Source organism: Brienomyrus brachyistius, chromosome 22 (genome assembly GCF_023856365.1).
Source record: "Brienomyrus brachyistius isolate T26 chromosome 22, BBRACH_0.4, whole genome shotgun sequence".
NCBI classification, from domain to species: domain Eukaryota; kingdom Metazoa; phylum Chordata; class Actinopteri; order Osteoglossiformes; family Mormyridae; genus Brienomyrus; species Brienomyrus brachyistius.
The window spans coordinates 16,237,863-16,257,192 of NC_064554.1; the positions used below are offsets into that span (position 1 = coordinate 16,237,863).

General features: G+C 43.1%; 1 protein-coding gene across 18 annotated transcripts; it reads left to right on the top strand.

Moving 5' to 3' along the window:
- Positions 1 to 3,571: 3,571 nt before the first annotated feature.
- Positions 3,572 to 14,679, top strand: LOC125717567 (monocarboxylate transporter 6-like). 18 transcript variants are annotated; one of them, XM_048990660.1, is made up of 7 exons: positions 3,578 to 5,319; positions 5,651 to 5,697; positions 5,797 to 7,064; positions 7,551 to 8,006; positions 10,250 to 10,393; positions 11,097 to 11,909; positions 12,329 to 14,679. In XM_048990660.1, exons 4-7 carry the CDS (start codon positions 7,583 to 7,585, stop codon positions 12,577 to 12,579), a joined length of 1,632 nt encoding a protein of 543 aa, XP_048846617.1. In that variant the 5' UTR covers positions 3,578 to 5,319; positions 5,651 to 5,697; positions 5,797 to 7,064; positions 7,551 to 7,582; the 3' UTR covers positions 12,580 to 14,679. The 18 variants fall into 18 exon arrangements, 17 of the variants coding, with proteins under 17 accessions (XP_048846630.1, XP_048846626.1, XP_048846628.1 ...); XM_048990665.1 differs by having other exon boundaries at positions 6,949 to 7,064; XM_048990663.1 differs by having other exon boundaries at positions 5,668 to 5,697.
- The last annotated feature ends 4,651 nt before the right edge of the window (positions 14,680 to 19,330 follow it).

Below are 19,330 nucleotides of genomic sequence, written 5' to 3' on the forward strand. Positions count from 1 at the left end.
CGGAAGGAATAGGCGGCGGAGAACGAGAGACAGCAGCTTTCACCTACTTTCGCTAACAACCTATCAGAGCGAATCAGACCCCAGCCCTGCCCACTGTTCTCTCAGCTCACCCTTAAGACACTTGCTTTCTGCAGCCTTGGTTTATGTGTCTTCTTTTTGTCGTGGTTTTCATTGACGGAAAATGTGTCCAGCATTAAGGAGAAAATGCAGGTCTGTATAGTAACTTGAATATTGAGTAATATATATGCATATACAGACCTGTGTGTATATATATATATGTATATATATATATATATATATATATATATATATATATATATATATATATATATATATATATATATATATATATATATATATATATATATATATACACGTTGCTCAGATTCAAGTTACCCTACGGAACTAGGCTGCTTTTCCATGTATCGGGCTGTTTTATTGTGTTTATCAGTTTTGTGGGAAAATTCCTTCCAACCCATCCCAGGAATGCACTTTCCCCCCTCTCTTAGTATTTAAGAGCTAAATCTGTACTGTATGAAGTATCTCTTTCCCTAAACGTCGGTACAAGGAAAGAAGCCGTAAGTGTGCATTTTAGACGTGAGTTTTTGTATGTTGTGGGTCTCCTAAGATTTTATGTTTTCATATGAATTTTATCCTGGCATTGTTCACATATTTCGCGGTGCGAAAATCAACGAGCGAAACGTCCTGCCTGCTAAGTTGGGGAGGGGACTGGTGACCAGTTTGAGCACATTGTCACATCCCACAAGGTGTCTCTGCTTGCTGTGCTTCAGACTGACCCACGTTGAGAAGGTCGAGTCACAGGCTGACACGTAGACTGCCTGGGAGACCCACGACTTTGCTGCCCCCAAAACCCTGGTATGTTCCCGAGGGTTGTTTTTTTTTATTTTATTTTTATGAAGCATTTGCTCTAGGATCTAAGAATAGGTCTAAGTCCTGGAGAACCTAATGTGTTGGTATTCTTGTCACAACGGTTCCTCCTCTGACTGAACCGTTTGCCTGAATTCAAATTATTATCGGCGGACGCCCTTTACCAAAAAAGTGTGCGAGAATTCGTTGAGATATGTCGTCGCCCCTACGTTTCAGCTATCTAAGCATATCCAGATACCACTGAGGGCCCAGACAGCGAGATGTATAATTATACATGTAAGTATATGCATGTCGTCAGAAGGAATTCCTAGTTTCCCCGTGAAGGGAAGCGCTTAATGTCCTCCCACGTCACTTTTTTTTTGTGTTTCGTATTTAAACATATGTATTGATGTTTTATCTAAGGGTGCTTAGGCCTTAGGGCTCAAGATGCCAAGTGCACTCTCTGATTAACGTTATCTATGTGCCACAGCTGGTAGTGCCCTTGAAGTACTACGTTTTACTTCAATCGCTGACTCCTTTCCTCTTTCGTTCGAAACGTAGATGTGAAGCAGTTACCTGATGTTGTAGCATGAATTCAAAGAAAGTGTTTTAATATGGAAGATGTCAGGATTTAGGTGTTTTTTTTTGTTTTTTTTTTTTTTGTTATTTTGGCCAAGCTTAAAAATGAGAAATTTGGGGAAATCCTCTAGCATCACAGGTGGTGGTTGACCTGGACAAATATTTTGAGGCTCCCTCTCAGAATGCCCAGGATGTGCTTTCGCAGCCTCAGGGCAGGTCCTAAGCATCGTGATGTTCCCCCGGCCGATCTGTCGTGGTGTGCCAAGTCTGGTGTTGTGATACTCTCAGCTTGAGCTCCGTCTCGGAACATCCCGGAACGTACTCCTTGTATGTTCGGTGATTGTACCACCACCCCGTTCGCCCCATAAGATTCTGCGGTTCTGTGTTTCAGTTCATCATTGTTATTGAACCAGGAAGGAAGGATTATGGAGTCCAACCTTGTCATTTCGACTTGTACCCGTTTCAGTGATTCACCTGTTGACCTGTATTGCTGTGGTGCCTGTCCCCCCCGTTCCCTACAACAGACGACACATTTGCAGAGCTACTTTTCATTGTGCTCCGCCTTACTGACAGAGTCTAGCCCCCAGGCCCCTCGGCGACCCACAGACCCCCAACAACATTCATGGCCATTGTGTGCCCCAGTCTCAGCTCCAGGCGTCGCGTCTACATACTGTAGGTATGGTCAGGCTTGAGGTGTCATGGAGACTGGGGGGTGGGGGGGTGAAGGTTTTTGCATCAATAGCTGATGGTTGAGAGTCATTCATCCACATGATCGGCCTTTATTTTTTTGCACCTTTTAGACGTCTGGGGGTGGAATCTTGACCATTGTATTTTATATAATCATGTACTTTTATTTTGCCTTCCATTGCAACAGCACTTAAAGTTTGACCTTGAGTTCCTCGATGATCATGGGAAAATGTTATAACTGGTGTTTACACTCGCCCGTACTTGTCACTGCTCGTGGTCCCCGCACTAGTGGAGATAGGCCGTATGTATTGCATTTCTTTAAGTTATCACACCAGACTCGCATTGCACGCGTGAACTAATGAAAGTGTTTAACAACTCGGTTTGCATGACTTTTTTTTTTTTTTTTATCAGAAGGTACAAGCTTGCGTGTGAAGGCAACCATGTCACCCCCTTGTAAGAATTTTGTGCCAGTCTGTAACAGATAAAGCATAAAACATTGATAGCTTATACCAACATCTGACCAAACCATTTCTGCAAACCATGCAGTAAAACGAATTATAAAACCTTGCATACACCAAACGTGGGTATTTTTGGCTGAAATTAAAACCCAAAATACGCAGGAACTTGCAAATGTAAACTGTCAGGGTTTAAAGTGTTTTAGTATTTAAATTTGGAATTGCGTGCATATGTAGCCTGTATTTATTTATTTATAGTCATGTTTCTTTGTTTCAATTTTCCTGTTTTTAATATCTGAACATGTATTTAACCAAGAAAGACCTAAGAGGTTTAAAAGGCAGTTGCCCCCCACCCCCTTTTTGTTTTTGTTTTTTTTGCGCTGTAAATGTGTCGAACTCAGATTTGCGTACTGAAGTGCATTGGTATGTAGCGAGTCTGATGGGAGTTGAAGTCCAGAGCTGACCCTCACATCATGCACTTCATCTCCCACAATCCCCTCTGCCAAACGTTTGTACGTCATATTCCCCTGGTCGGTACAGCCTCCAAAAGCTGATGGAAATAATGAGAAGGCCATGGTTAAGGACACACTGCGCAAGCCCTCCCTCCCTCACGCCGCCAATCCATTGCATGTCAAACATTAATACACGCATGCTGCACTTGCACATTATATATACACACATACTTTGACACGTGCTAAAACTCTTAACCCGTTTGTTAAGTCGTTTGGAATGTGATTATTTCTTCCCCGTATCGATGTCAGAAGTTGAGTTGTCGATTCAGTGTTCTTAAAATTCAGCTGTCTTGGTCTGAACATCCTTCAACTTGTATTTATTTTCAACCTACTGATGCAGTTTTTTGTAACGTTTAATGTACTATTTAAACTAAAGATGTGCATTTTTAATATAAACTGTGATCCTGTGTTTAAAAAAAAAAAAGTGTGGCATTCTGTTATTTCAACCAAATTTGTTTGCAGTCATGGGTAAGAAGTAGGTTGGTAGGTGTCGTGTCTGCCAGGTCCAGGAATCTCTTGGAGATGCATGTCTTGTTCTACTTTAAACTTGTATGGAAAAAAATCAGTGTGCAACAATAGGCATGCAGTTGACTTTGGCAGCGTAGGAGATGCTGAGCATTGTACCCGAAGGGCTCTGCTTTCCTGTGTATAGGATGTGAGAACAATCAGAGGTAAACTGGGGTCGTCACGAGTGTCGCACAGAATCCCTGAACGGTGGATGGAAACAAGGATTAGCATCACATGCAAGAAACGGGGCTGATTCCTTCCCTGGTCTGACCTCTGCTTGAATGCCAGCTCACTCTCTATATTTAAAGGCGGTGGGAGTCGTCAATGGAAGGGAGTGGATATCTTGTTTTACCGAGGCGCCTCCGTTTTCCTGAACAGACCACGTTTCGCGACCCTACAGTCAAGCCGATAACGTTCGCTTGCTTTGAAATCGGTGGAACTTGATAAATTCGGATGAAAGTCAGATGATCATGATGTGGAACCAGTCAATACTGGCTCTAGCTGCGTGGTGTTGACAGCCCACGCAGCGTCCATGGAGTGAAGATGGTCTGCTTCATGTAAACAGTCTGCATCACCTGTGAGTATTTAGTGAACGGGTCACTCCTGGTTACTGCACGCCCTTAAATCTGATCATATTTATATTAATATTTTAATTTGAATATTTTGTAATTATATTGGATGCATAAATGGGTATCTCGGTGGTTCATTGCGATAGCACCAGGGTTGGTGGACTTGATACCACTTCTCGATCTCTCTGGAGGTTGCCATATTATTTTTTGTTGTTCTTAAAGGGTTTAACACAAGCCCGATATAAATCGTACAAGATGCGTAATGGGATCCTCTCGATGTAGGGAAACAAACCTTTTTTTTTGTCAGTAAAAGATGCGGTTGTTTTTCGAACGTAATTCAATACAAAACCAGAAGTGCCAGCCAGAGAAGTCTGGACAATCAAACATGTTTACATATTTGATTAGCAAAAAAAAAAAAAAAAAACTTTAGTTCGAATTATAATATGTCACACTGCATTATTTACGGAGCTGTTTAAGTGAACTTCGTGAACTCTTCTGAAGTCTCTGAAAATCCTGAGCAGGAGAAATAAATGTGGACGTCAGTGGCATCTGAGAGAATAGATATTGCCAAATACTGACAGCCAATAGGGGTCTCTTATTCCAACGATGCCGCTGTCAGTACGTTTCTTATTACGTCGTTTTGCAATAAATGATTTGCGAAAAACACCCAGGATCCCAGCAAGAAACTGAACCAGTCGTTGTATCCTTCACAAGACTCGCCAGCTATTTTTAGGCTGCTTAGAACAGGTCATTCTCATTGAGGATGTTAATAAATCCCGAAAACACAGTCCTACGTAAATATTACATTTCCGTCGTTTTGGAAGCAATACATTGCCACCGATTATAGAATTTAGCTTTCAGGCATGAAATTTTGCCCAAACACTCCGGAATCTTCTATAATTTTAATATGCCATTGGATGACATGGATCTATAGCGAAGTTATTTATATTTCTAAACTTTCGTTAACACGCGAGGTACAACGGCGTACGCCAACTAAAATTAACTTATCATAGTAGTGGGTTGGGTCGATCGTTTATCATCCATGGCTCCTCCCATGTGGAAGCGCTGTGCGCAGGTACCGACAGCGGCGTGAGTGAGGAGGGATGCGTGATGTGACGGGATCGAGACTCCGCTACGCTGGAGGTAAGCATGTCAGAAACATATGAATAAGCAGAGTGCGGACACCCTTGTCAGAAAGATACGGCGATATTTTTACAGAGACAGAGAACCAGGGAAATCGCTTATTCTGTATTCCTGGGTGTCAGATCGTTTCTATTTCCTCAAAACTCCGGTGTTGTAATATGCTGTAAGAGAAAATGTGTCCCATGTTTTCCGATCAATAGCCGTCTCGTATAGGTCTATAATTTGTCAGTACTTAGTAAGTCCATTGTATTGGTAGTTATTCGTTTTTCGTTCCTTGTGATACAAGCCACTGAACTAAGTCAGTAACAGATTGGTCTTTACTTACTTATAGTTTGCAATCATCCACAGCTGAACTGAAGCCAGACTCATCCATGAAAAGTACGTGATGTTGTGAACCACTAGGATGTCAGACTCCCTTTGACTCGGATTCCTCTGTAAGCGGTCAAGGTTTTAATATAATCCTTTTTTTTCCTCCAGCCAAGCTTCCTCACCTAATATCGCTGTGGCTGTCGACAATAAATGTTGTCACTCAAATCTATTGGCAATCTTGATGAAAAATATGATTAGAAAATTGTTTTTTGAAAGAGTAAATCCTTTATTTGCCATTTCCACAAGTACCTCACCCATCTTGGTCTCCATAGTTTGGGGGGGGTGGTCACGCCGCACGGTCAGCCTAAATGCGACCCCTGGAGCTGGTAGTTAAGGAACTTGCTGAAGGACCCATGGACACGTGCCTATTCGGCCGATGTCGGATCCCGAACCGGTATTCCGATCCACTTTGGCTTCACTATCTACTCACACTTAAGTTATATTTATGTATTATAACATATTTAATTTTTTAAAGCAATATAAACACATTTTAATGATCAGATGTAGTACCTAAATCTGGCAAAAAATGCTAATTTGGCGTCGCTGCTGTAAACAGTGTTCTGTGCTTCAATACTTCGACCACAATAGTCCAACCATTGTTGTAACGTTACCACGACTTCCCCCTTAAACAACCTTTACAGCACAGGACCCATACGACTGAACACTACTTTCCTGTTCAGTACGTACTGCGATCATGATGATAAGCACTGTATTCTCCTTCTCGACCTTCGGCGTAAGTCCGCGCACTTTAAAACGTTCACATGGAGTTGCATAGTAAAGTATCGTGTGATATAATTAATTAATTCAGTCTTTGTTTGCGTTAATTAAATTCAACGCACTGGATGTACTGTGTGCAGTGCAGGTGCTCCCTGCATGTAATGTTCCCATGGAGACACACACGGAAAAAACGCCCGATTGGAAGACGATCGTACTAGGAAATAAAATAAAATATCAATTCGACTGGACTTGTATTTGCAGTGTGATCCATTGCAATGACCTCCAGGATGGTGTTTTAATTACTGCGTCGCACAGCTATAAATAAACGGTGGAATTTGGAATTATTGCAATGCCAAAAGCAGATTATCTACGCGCATTCATGTTAGATCGCACGGTTATTCTGGTCCCTCTGTGTTTTTGTGCTTGTTAGTGTACGTAGTTTTTTATAAGAAGTATTCTGATATAGAAAGTCAGCATAAAAGCGGGTAATGACTTCGAGGTAAAGGAGGGATTACGCAACGCCGGTCGGACTTGTTCCAGCAGCTGATGGTGAGTTTCATGAACACGGATATAAACTGGTGACGGCAGAAGTGGAGAGTAACCGCTGGAGGAAAGACGGGATAGCAGCAAATAAACAAGTGCGCCCATGACGTAGAAAGGTAAATGTGGAATTTAATGCGCAATGGATCCAGGTGAACGTTAAATAAAATTTAACTAAGTGCAGAGAACGGCTAACCATAGTTATCAAAATAACCTCATGTAATAGAACAAACCCTTTTGCGATGAAATATCGTGTAGAACTACAGAAAAAACATTGTTTTCGGGTGTGACAAAATTCTGGTTATTATCTGAGGTCGTGATATAAAGTTGTGATTTGTTTGGCATGGATGAGAAATATTTTTGTACATTTGTACGTGCTTGTGTACAGTTCACTTCAAATGTTTATGTTAAAACCTAATGATATGACTAATACGAGGCTATATACTTTAATCTTAATTTCGTTATAACTGAGTGTTTTCAATGAAAACGTATTGAAAAGTATTGATGATTTAGTTAATGACATTTGTTCCTTGTTTCCCGTTATTGAACATTTCTAACGGAACACTCTTGGTAAATCCTAACTTTGCTTGGCATGTGCCGGACAGGAGCCGCACTAACTGCGTGACTGACAGTGGAGATGCGGCAGACCGCGGAGCCCGGTGGGGACGGCATGGTCTCCATTACGGGCGTCAGCAACTCGTGTCAGGATCCAGTAACATGGAGAAAGCATTCTGTGACGTGGAGCGCAGGAGAGGACGGGACCGGGGTTGCCAAAGACTTTGACCCTGAAGATCGTGAAGACGATGACATTGGGGGAACCCTTATTATTCCCCACAGTGCCACAGTGGAGCGGGGTGGTTGCAGCAGCACCCAGCAGGTGGCGCCAGATGGCGGGTGGGGCTGGGTGGTTTTGATAGCCACCAGCGTGGTGCTGGCACTGACTGTAGCCTTCCCCTCCTGCCTTGGCATCTTCTACACAGAGCTGCAGACTGAATTTGAAGCCAGCAACACGGAGACCTCCTGGGTGCCTTCTATCATGACAGCAACGCTACATGCTGGAGGTATTACAGAGTCAATGCACCTTCACATGGAGGATTGTGGGAAATGTGACTCAGCACAAGTGTTGTGTGACATAAGTGTTCTAGCGCTTCGAAAACTTAGCTACAAGTATACATCAGAAAAGCTCCCTTGACGACTGAATAATATATTATTTGCATTATGCTCGTAAGTTTAAGTCCACACCCTGTTCAAACAACAGAGTGCCAGGTGATAAGCCTACTTGATTAGTCTCGTAAATTAAATGTACACAATCTTTACTTCGTGGTCCAGCGAAATGATGCATAACATTGCTCTAAAATTATAGAAAGTTTGCAGTGCAGTTTGATAACGCGAGATAATTGTGGAAAGAAGTCAGGGTGACTAGAAACAGGTCCTGCTGCCTTGCTACTGTAGGAGGCCAACAATTCCCCTGAGTGATAAGTACATCGGGAGCAGGTCTCCTGGTTCACAGTCTGCTGACTGAGGGCTTGTTTTCCTCGAGTCAGTACTTGGTAGATCTTAAAAACAGGTGGGAGGCAATTGTTCACCTTGGGGGATGGGGATGGGGAGGGGGGGGGTGCTTAGGGATTATTCTAAATTATACTAAAGCCAAGAGTCAGTAATAATCCTACGAAACAATTTTGGCCCACTGCAGAGAAAAACCGAAGTCTCCCCAGCGATGTTTGTTTAGTTAACTCCTACCTGACAACTGAGCTAGGGAATACTTCCATAACAGCCAATGGCTCTTGGTGTGAGGGACGACTGTTTAGTAGGATCCCACCTGTGCTGCGTAGGTGTTTATGCAGGTGTGATTAAACAGAAGAAAGAGCAGAAAGGGTTAGGCTCAGGCAGATTGTAGGGGAAGAACACGGGGGATGATATATATATATATATATATATATATAAAGCTACGGAAAAATGACCACAGTACAATGTTTTATTTCACTCATCTCTCAATTTATGGGTGTGAGTCTGTGAAAAGTATGTTTTCCTTTGCAAACTGCAGCCCAGGTTTGAATTATTGAAGGGCTTCTTCCTTGTTCTTCAGTCCTGCTTCTAGGAGCCTGATATGAACAGTCCTATCACTGCACTTCACACCTGCACTTCATGTTTCCCATTCCTTTTGAAGGTCACTTGAGGTCATCCTAAGATTCATGACAAACTTGGATAAGCCAACGGTCACCTCTGGCATTAGAAAGTTCCTCCCTCCCTCTACCTGGCTGGTTTCTGGTGGTTCCCAGTGTCTCCTGCTTCACCTTATTCTTCTGTACTGCTGTCTTAGGAACTTTGAGCCTGGAAGCAGCCTGCTGTGCAGTGTAGCCTTCTGCCAGCAGAACCAGGATTAAACCAGGGTTTAAAAATGAGGATTTGTTTAAAAATACAAAGTGGTCACATTTTTTCCAAACTTGTGTGTGTGTGTGTCTGTGTGTGTGTGTGTGTATATATATATATATATGGCTTAGGTATATCTTTCCTTGTGGGGACCTTTTTTTTTTTTACTTTATGGGCACCAGTTTCCTGGTTATGGACCAGTTTCCGGGTCCCCACACTGGAAAACTGTATTTTATAAAAATCCGTGACTGCAATGAAAAAACTAAAAATGCAGAAACTGCAGAAATTGTTTGGTAACTTACGGCTATGGTTTGGGCTGGGTAGGGGTTAAGGTTGTCATAGTTAGCATTAGCATTTTTCTAATAGAAATGAATGAGCGGTCCCCAAACGGATATGATTACATGACTGTGTGTGTGTTTTATACAGTATATATATATATATATATATATATATATATATATATATATATTAGAGAAAGAGAAACATTTTAAAAATTGCGGTTGTTGTCCGTGTAGCACATTTACATGATTTCAAACTCATTTTGTTTTGTCAGTGACGTTTATTTCATGTTATTTGGATAAAGTTTTGTCCCTTAATTGGTCTCCATAGTTTTTGTACCTAAAGTCAGTTTTAACCTACACTAAAAAGAAAAAGCCAGCAGAGTGGTTTGCCATGAGGGGTCCTGACAGTACTTGGTAAATTAAGCTTAAGGATCTGTTTCTGGTGATGAGCTGTCATGCGGACTGCGGAGTTTGCTTGTGCGATTTGTGGCTCTCCTGCAGCCGAGAAAACTGTACTCTGTAGGAGAACAAGAGATGCAGTGAGATACTCTGGGTTAGCGTCTGGGTTAGCGTCTGGGTTAGCGTGTGCTTTTGTGTGAAGGATACATGCATTTGTGTTTAACATAGATACTATGACCTCTTTGTCCCTGCAGGCCCCTTATGCAGTGTGCTGGTGGAGAGATATGGTTGCCGGGCAACCGTGATGATTGGTGGGGTCTTGAGTGGGTTGGGCATGGCGGCCAGCTCCTTCACAAGCACCCTGACGGAGCTTTACATCACCGCCGGCGTCATCACAGGTTCGACGTCCGTTACCTAGACATCCTTACCGTTTCCATGACATCCAGGTCTTCCCCATGTGAGATTCGTGACAGACGGCAAGTTCTGACTGAGTCCCCTGGGTCTGTTATTGTCTCCTGGTGTGATTTCCGAGTAGCAACCCTCAGTGGCAGATGAAGCCTAGTGGTTCCCTACGCAAGTTTCGCCACCAGCTACCCCTGTGTGAGACAAAGTGAAATCGACTGGCTAAGTCAGTGCCCACTCAGAAGATGGTACCCTAGGCAGCCGCCTATGTCACCAAATGGGTTGACAGAATGGAAGTACTTTGTAGGTGTACTTAAATCATTGAGTAAAATAAGTCATGTATGATGTACTGTCTCTTTAAATGTGAGGGTGCAGGGAACTGATGGCAGTTTGGCAAGGGCCTGAACCCTTTTGCTAAAGCTGAGTGGGAAAAACCACAGCGCCACAGTGGGTAGGAGGCGGGCGGCCGTTACGTGGGTTTCCTCTGGGCACTCCAAAGACATGCCGGCAGGCTAATTGGCATCTCGTATGTCCATAACATATGGCTGTGTATGTGTGCCCTCTGGTGGACTGGCATTCCATCCAGGGTGTGTCCTAACATCGTGTCCTAAGCTACCTGGGATAAGCTCCAGCCCCCCCCCCCCGTGATCCTGACCGAGATGAGCAGTTATGCGATGGACGGATGTCGTGTCTCCCCAGGGTTGGGCTTCTGCTTCTGCTTCCAGCCGGCCGTCACCATGATGGGTCACTACTTCGTGAGGCGTCGGGCGTTCGCCAACGCCATGTCGTCCACGGGCACCGCCATCGGTCTGAGCGTCCTGCCCCTGCTCTCCCACTTTCTACTCAGCCAACTGGACTGGAGGGGCAGCTTCCTGGTGCTGGGGGCAATTCTGCTCAACTGCTGTGTGTGTGGCGCCATCATGAGGCCCGTCGGGGGAGGGCGTGGAGTGGCGAGCACGCGACGGCAGCAAGAGGCGAAGGGAAGCACGCCGGCCGCCAGGGGTGTCCTCAAGGATTTTCTGCGCAAGTACCTGGCCTTTGACCTGTTCTGTAGCAACAAGCGATACAGAGCCTATGCTCTGTGTGTCACCTGGATGATGCTGGGTTTCTTGGTACCTCTGGTGTACCTAGTACCCTACGCCACCTCCCAAGGCTTGGGGCACGGCCAGGCCGCCCTGCTGCTCGCCATCCTGGGCTTCGTCAACATTTTTATCCGCCCTCTAGCCGGACTGCTCTTCGCACTGCCCTGGTTCCGGGACCGCCACGTCTTTGCATACGTGTTCGCCGTCGCCCTGCTAATCAATGGGCTCAGTAACTGCATCTGCTGCCTGGGGACCAGCTTCGGCACGCTGCTGGCCTACGTGCTCGTCTTCGGGGTCTCCATCAGCGTGGTGGGCTCGCTCATCTTCACCGTGCTCATGGACGTCATCGAGATGAGCCGCTTCCCTGCCGCGCTGGGCCTGCTCACCATGATGGAGAGTGCTACCATCTTGGTGGGACCTCCCTTGGCAGGTAGAGTACCCTGATCTCTCTTGGGTTTCCTGCTTACCTTTCTCCATATACAGTACATGCCTCTCACTGTGTGCGTATGTGTGTGACTGTGTATGTTAATATACATATAGTGTGTGTGTGTGTGCGTGTATGCCTGTTCTCTCTGGTCCTTCTCTAGCCAGTGGTTGCTAAGCAAGTCTCGGCTTGTGTTCCCAAACACTCAGTTCCAGGAACTGCATGGTAAGTTGGTGGGGGGAGAGGGTAGGCTGATGAGGGTTTCATGCGGCTGCATTCTGGGGGGTCATTGGGAGACCTTCTCAGGTTTCCAGTGCCATGGCAACCAAGAATGTTCTATGATGTCACGGGACCGCCTGAGTGTTGGTCTCAGATATACTGCTAATGTCCCCGAGGTTAAATCTCCACGCTTTGCTTTGTTCCAGGGCTGCTGGTGGACCGCACGGGCCAGTACACCTACGTCTTCTACGCCTGCGCTGGGTCGGTGTCCTTGTCAGCCATCTACCTCATGGTGTCTTTCTATTGGCTGGACAGAGAGGGCGATGCAGCCGTGAAGGGCCGTTCCCCGCCGCCGTCCAATCCCCCTGCTGCTTTTCCCTCCCACTGCGAGTACAGCGACGTCCCCGCAAAAGGAGATAAAGGCCCAGCGGCCGAGATGCACGTCACCAGTGTGTGAACCGCATCGCACTGCTGCATCTGCTGTGACTTTGGCACGATTGTCATCCCCGCAAATGTTGCCCGCTCATGTCCCAGGAGTTTAACAAAGAGCCTGAGCTCTTTCACACCCAGTCGAGTCTTTTGAGCCATTCCATCTGTTTAAGGATGATCAATTGTCTTTAACGCACATGATGGTTACATGCTTCCGCACACTTAGCTGATTTTTAAAATATTTTAAAGCTTAATGGGGCTTATTGGGGCTCAAATAGTTTGAATCCCAGGCATAACAGGCTAGGCCTGTATGTTATCTGCATGGTCAGTGCCAGAGCTGTAGAACGCCAAAGTGGAACTCGAACATACAAACTTTTCATTTATAGTGCACTAGGTCAGGAATGAAGTTATTTCCAGTAGGCACGCTTCAGTGACCCTTAACCTACAAACGGGCATCTAGACAAGAACTAATTAATAGTGTATTTTACGTTTTTTTAGGGGACAATGTTAAAATGCACATTTTTTTTGACATTTTTTCCATTCAAAGTGCAAGCCTTAAATTCCTTTAATAGGTTTCCTTTCTCATCGTCCCTCTTCAGGGGAATGAGTGAGAAGCTCTCCAGTGCACCAGAGAAACACAGGCGTGACTATTTGGCTGCATTTTAGCAGATAATCTTGAATCAGGCAGCAGTTATTTTTTTGAGGGATATCGTCCCTTTGCCAGCTGTGCCAGACAATGCATCTGTATGAGACAGATAGTTTTAAGAAAATGTTGTGGTGATGAACCAGTTTCCAATGGTTACCTCCTACCACAATGCGGACATTATAAGATTGATCTGTCACCACAAAGATCACCTGTGCAGGGGAATATTGTAAGTAATACGTTACACTTTATTTGATGTGGCACAAATACTATTATACTATTACTTATGTATGTAATTACCCAGTAACTTAGTCTTAGTTACATATGGATCTCATGTTAATTCATAATTAATGAATCATGACGCATGTTTTATCCCAAGTAATTATTATATTTGTTTCTGTATCTGTTAATTTTATAAACCTTTGTGAACTGCCGAAACTATTGAAGGAACCATTAACCAAACAGTTCAACACAAATGAAATATTAATCTCATATTTGTTCATTAATGAATTGACACATCTTTTATCTCAAGTAGCAACTACGTTTATTCATGATTTGTAATTCAGTAATGACTGAGTTATTGCTAAGTATTTGTGCCGTGTCAAGTAAAGTGTTACCTGAGTGATAAGATATCAGGAAATGGCTATTGCACCATTTAAACTTGGAGGAATCTGTACTATCTACTGGAAATGTGAGCTTAGGCCTTTACGTAAAGTGATTTTGGATTTAGTGATAGGAGAAGTTTGGTAGAATTTAACGCACGGGAAAAACCATTTGTGCCTCGTATTACATTCACATGTTTGTTTCAGTGGAAAGTCCGAGTCTGCCGTAAGCGTGATGTTGAATGTTAACTGTATGGTTACCGTATGATCCACTGTTGCTGCAGTGTCTTCTGTGTACAAAAATGGGAATGTGGCTTTATGTCCTTTGGAAGTCACATCTTCCATGCACACGTACTGATTTGTAAGATGAATATTAACCAAACAATTCCCGCACCTAATCTTGACATGGGTTTTCATTTTAGGTTTAATCAAGATTTTGAATAATATTTACAAAGCACACTTCTTACAAAAAGTAATTTGTCTATGGACACAAAAAAATGTGTCATAAAAAACATTTCCCATAATTTTACAGTTAAATGTTCTTAAAGAGCAAAAAGTTGCATCTTTGGAAATTTACTGTTGAAATCTATGCTCGGGATCAATGAAGTCTATCTGAAACTCCCAGTAATCCATTTTCTAAATTTATGATTATTGTGTTGACCATCATTGCTGTAACTTGTTTTTTGATCATGTTCTGTGTTTTCCATGGTTCAAGAATGTTGAATTGTGATTTGCAGTGATTAGCCTTCACATTGATTCGCAGTGTTTTTACAAAATGTCACTCTTCTGCCACAAGGACATTTGATCCTTATTATCACTGTGCTTGCTATGATAAGATGTAATTATATATCCTTATCTCTAGTAAAGTTGATTAGCTCTAGTAGTTTTTTTCCCAATCAACTAGTCAGGAACACACACACACACACACACACACACATATGTATAAACATACATATATGCATATGGATATTAGTGATGGACGAAGTGATGCTTCTGGAACCATTTGCTGTGTCTTCTGACCCCACTAGATGGTGCTCTCAGCACTCAAAGGATACCCAAAAGCAAACCGGAAAGTGCCATGTAATGGGTTCAAAAACTACTGCAAATGGTTCATGAAGTGGCCTTCTGGTCAACACCAATGTATATCAATTGTCAAATTTGACATCCTCCAGGTGTCAGTACATGATTACACCAGACGCATGGCGAGAAAGGCTCAAACGGAATTATCTAATTCATTCATCACTCATAAACAAACAGAAAGGTGAGTCACTCATCAAATGGATGTAATGAAATGAGCGAATCGGTACAGTGACTGAAGTCATTTTGTTGACCTGAATGCTTCCATCCAAATGAATGTATGTTTCACTGGGCTGACCCTGGACTTTGGGGTCCATTATCTTCTGCTTACCCGAGGTCTGGTCGCGGTGGCAGCAGTCTCACTAGGGAAACCCAGACTTCCCTCTCCCCGGCCACTTCATCCAGCTCATCCGGAAGAATCCCGAGGCGTTCCCAGGCCAGCCGAGAGACATAGTCCCTCCAGCATGTCCTGGATCTTCCCCAAGGCCTCCTTCCAGTGGGACATGCCCAGAACACCTCACCAGGGAGGCGTCCAGGAGGTATTCTAAGCAGATGCCCAAGCCACCTCATCTGGCTCCTCACAAGGCTCAATGTGGTCTTGAGTCAAAAATTCCTGGTATGCCAGATGGCCAGTACAGCCCTGTTTCATGTTCATAACTACTAGACACATAACTACTAATGAGTAAGGGTTTAATGTCATGTGTATGAAAATATATACCATTACTGTAATGACCGTGCATCAGGCAAGTGAGCAGGGAGATGACGGAGCGGGTAATCAGGAACAGGTAGACACAGGGTTTATTAAGGAAGAAACACTTACAAACGGTAAACTACGTCAATGACTGGACTGGGGAAACAGACTTGAACGTGGACTATATACACAAGATTGAAGGCAGGAAACGCAGAACGGCTGGTGAACGTAGGGATTCCACACGGGGTTAATGAGGTTGCGTGGCACACACAAGGATCGTACGAGTAGGTCATGACAATTACTTTGTTACAAAACAGAAATTCCAACTGAATACAATAATTTGGATTAACCACCTAATTCCCTCATTATGCAATATTAATTGGTAAATGCATCAGTAAAGGATAATTTCATTTTGGAGCACGAACTGACAGTAATGATTAATTGATGTTGTTACACAACATAAGTGTATCTCTTTTATGAAATATTGTCATTCCTGTATCAGACATTTCATATAAAATCCCACCCTCAGTTTCACAGAGTCTAAGGTGGAGATGGAACGTGCACCCATCAACTCCCTGACCTCCAGAAATACCTAATAACCAGTTAAACGCGTATTCAGACTAAGAATTGGAGTCCCAGATGTACTTTTTTCCTGTATTTCTGCTTCTTTGTGGAGTATTTTCTCATAAATCAGCAAAATGTCTTTGATGACACTCTCCTCAATTCCAAGTTGACATTACAAGCAGTAGAAAAGCTGAGGGGTTATGAAAAGATTACAGCTAAACTGAGAACTACTCAAAATCTCTTGAGTGTCATGCCTGGGGTAACCATAGATCTGTTACGTTTTATTCTAGTTTCATTTAATTTCTGAGTTTGCATGTTTGCTAAATGATGAAATGATGTATTAACACACACATACACACACATAGATGCATATATATGGTAAATCTGCATGAACCCAAAATTATGTCTTTGAAAGCCATTAGACTTGATCGCATTGATTTAGAACCGGAGTACAGTTAAGTGGGTTCGATATTTGCCAGACATTCCCAGATCTTCTCTGTATCTACTCTCTTAAAACATTACAAAAACAGGCAAAACCCCACAATCACAAATCCGTGTTTGGTCGTGAAATTACGTAAACACCTTTGGTTATTCAATTACTACATCCGGTATGTTGTGAAAATGCAAAATAAAAGTCCCAAGTAGAATAACAAGGAATTTCTTAACTAGGTGCTATTACACCAAAGCTAAAGAACCTGACAACTGAATTTTACCTTGTGGTCAAAGAACAGGTCCTCCCAGGCCTGTCTCCGCTGACCTCTGGCTCTTGTGGGGTGTGGTTGCGGCCTCCCACCCTTGCTATTTAGGACATTCCATGTTGAAAATGCACACACACAACACACGCACACAACACACGCACACTAGCATGCATGTCGCCTACGCAATTGAGCACACATGTACGTATACTTGCACGCATCCATCCAAGCACACACTAAGATTTTATATGCTTGTATAGTTGTGTTACTTTCTTCACTCTTTAATTTTGTTTGTTCCTGAATGTATCCATTTCTGGATAAATTCACATTTCTGAATTTATCCACTCTTGACATGTTTCTCACTTCTTTTTCCTTCTTTTTTCCCTCCTAATCTGTCCCTCCTCTTCGGCCAGCTCACCCACTGTACTAAAAATGAAATAAATAAATAAAATAAAAAGAAATCGATCAACATGAGGGACCTATACAGAGTTTATAGAGCCCCTCATGGTAGAGCGAACATGTTTGGCACAGCAGGGCATTCAGACCACGATTCTACTAAAGCTGCCAGACAGGACAAAGGGAAAAACAACCTACACATGTCATACATTCTGGCATTTGTGAAACCTGTGGATAATTTGTGAAATTAGTTCATGTGCCTCATACACATTATTTTCTGTGCAGGTGAACCACAAAGCGTCCTAATACTCCAGAGTTTAAGAATCCAGAAATCAGGAACTCAGCAACTACATTTCATCTTGTGGTTGAGGAACAGGACTAGACTTACACATATCGAGTACTCTGACAATGGCGAAACCTGTAGGCAATTTAGCAAATTAACTTATCTGCCTCACATTCACTATTTTCTTAGCAGGCGGCCTATAGACCATCATAATGGTCCAAAGACAAAACTTAGCAATATGTACTTCGACCACAAGCTGAATTTTAGTTGCCGTTTTCTGTGTCTTTAGAGCAGGAGGATGGTCTATAAGCCACCTTTACTGGAATTTCACAAATTATCTACAGGTCTCACAAGCGCCATGTCTTCCATGTCCATTAACCACAGACTAAAATGTAGGGCCTGGGGTTATTTGACTTTGCAGCATTTGAATGCCCTTTTGTTCCACCGACATAGAAAATAATGGATGCTTACTTATAAACTCTTAATGTGTAAATAAATGTATTTGTATGAACACTAAAAGAGTCAACACCATAAGACAAAAACTAAAAATGTTTCACAATGTGTCCCTGAATGAAGGGGGGCTCAAAATCAAAAGTACCAGTCAGTATCTGGTGTGGCCACCAGCTGCTTGAAGTACTGCAGTGCGTCTCCTCCTCATGGACTGGACCAGATTTGTCAGTTCTTGCTGTGAGATGTTACCCCACTCTTCCACCAAGGCACCTGCAAGTTCCTGGACATTTCTGGGGGGGAATAGCCCTAGCCCTCCCCCTGCGATCCAACAGGTCCCAGATGTGCTCAATGGGATTGAGATCCCATGTTGTTACACGTGGTCTTCCACTGCGAGGATGATCAGCTGTCCTTCCTGTCTCCCTGTAGCGCTGTCTTGGGCGTCTCACAGTGCGGACATGGCCCTTATTGCCCTAGCCACATCAGCAGTCCTCATGCCTCCCTGCAGCATGCCTAATGCACGTTCACGCAGATGAGCAGGGACCCTGGGCATCTTTCTTTGGGTGTTTTTCACAGTCGGTAGACAAGTCTCTTTAGTGTGCCGCGTTTTTAGAACTGTGACCTTAAATGCCTACTTTCTGTAAGCTGTTATGGTCTTAACGACCATTCCACAGGTGCATGTTAATTAAGTGGTTATTTTGGTTAATTGAACATGCATGGAAAACATTGTTTAAACCCTTTACAATGAAGATCTGTAAAGTTATTTGGATTTTTACAACATTATTGTTGAAATACACAGTCCTGAAAAAGGGACGTTTCTTTTTTTGCTGAGTATATTATTATTTACGTTTTATTTGCAGTGCTTCTGAGTATATTGTGTAAGTATATCACACACTGGAAAGGAGCTTCAAATTATTATCTATGGGACTTTTATTTTGAAATGTTAGCGGACCATCAAAAGCCCAATGTGCGTGTGAATGCGAAATTATTTCGCAATATTACACTTTATTGGACGTAGTAATTGAATAACCATGCTGTGTAATTTCACAAACATATCCGAACTTGAATGTGGAGTTTCCTAGTTTTTGTACCGTTTTACCAGAATAAATACAGAGAAGATGTGTTCATTTCTGGCGAATATCGAACCCACTGCTGACTTTTCTCCAGTCGATTACGGTCTTTTAAAGACGTATCTAAAATCCGATATACTGTACAAGTTGTTTCTTAACTTACTAATAGATGCTAAGTCTATATCGTGTTCACAAACTAAGTCTAAAAATGTAACTTTAGCCACAAAACATTCTGGTGTTTTGGCTTTCCTCGCATTCAATTACTATTTTAAGAGTCAACAACAAACTCACTGCTGGGGGGCGGTATTCCA

Excerpts from the sequence above, each read along its gene's own strand:
- LOC125717567 (XM_048990664.1), top strand. The coding sequence starts at position 7,583 with ATGCGGCAGACCGCGGAGCCCGGTGGGGACGGCATGGTCTCCATTACG. Across the intron at positions 8,007-10,249 it reads AGCAACGCTACATGCTGGAG|GCCCCTTATGCAGTGTGCTG; the intron begins GTATTACAGAGT and ends TTGTCCCTGCAG. Across the intron at positions 11,910-12,328 it reads GGTGGGACCTCCCTTGGCAG|GGCTGCTGGTGGACCGCACG; the intron begins GTAGAGTACCCT and ends GCTTTGTTCCAG.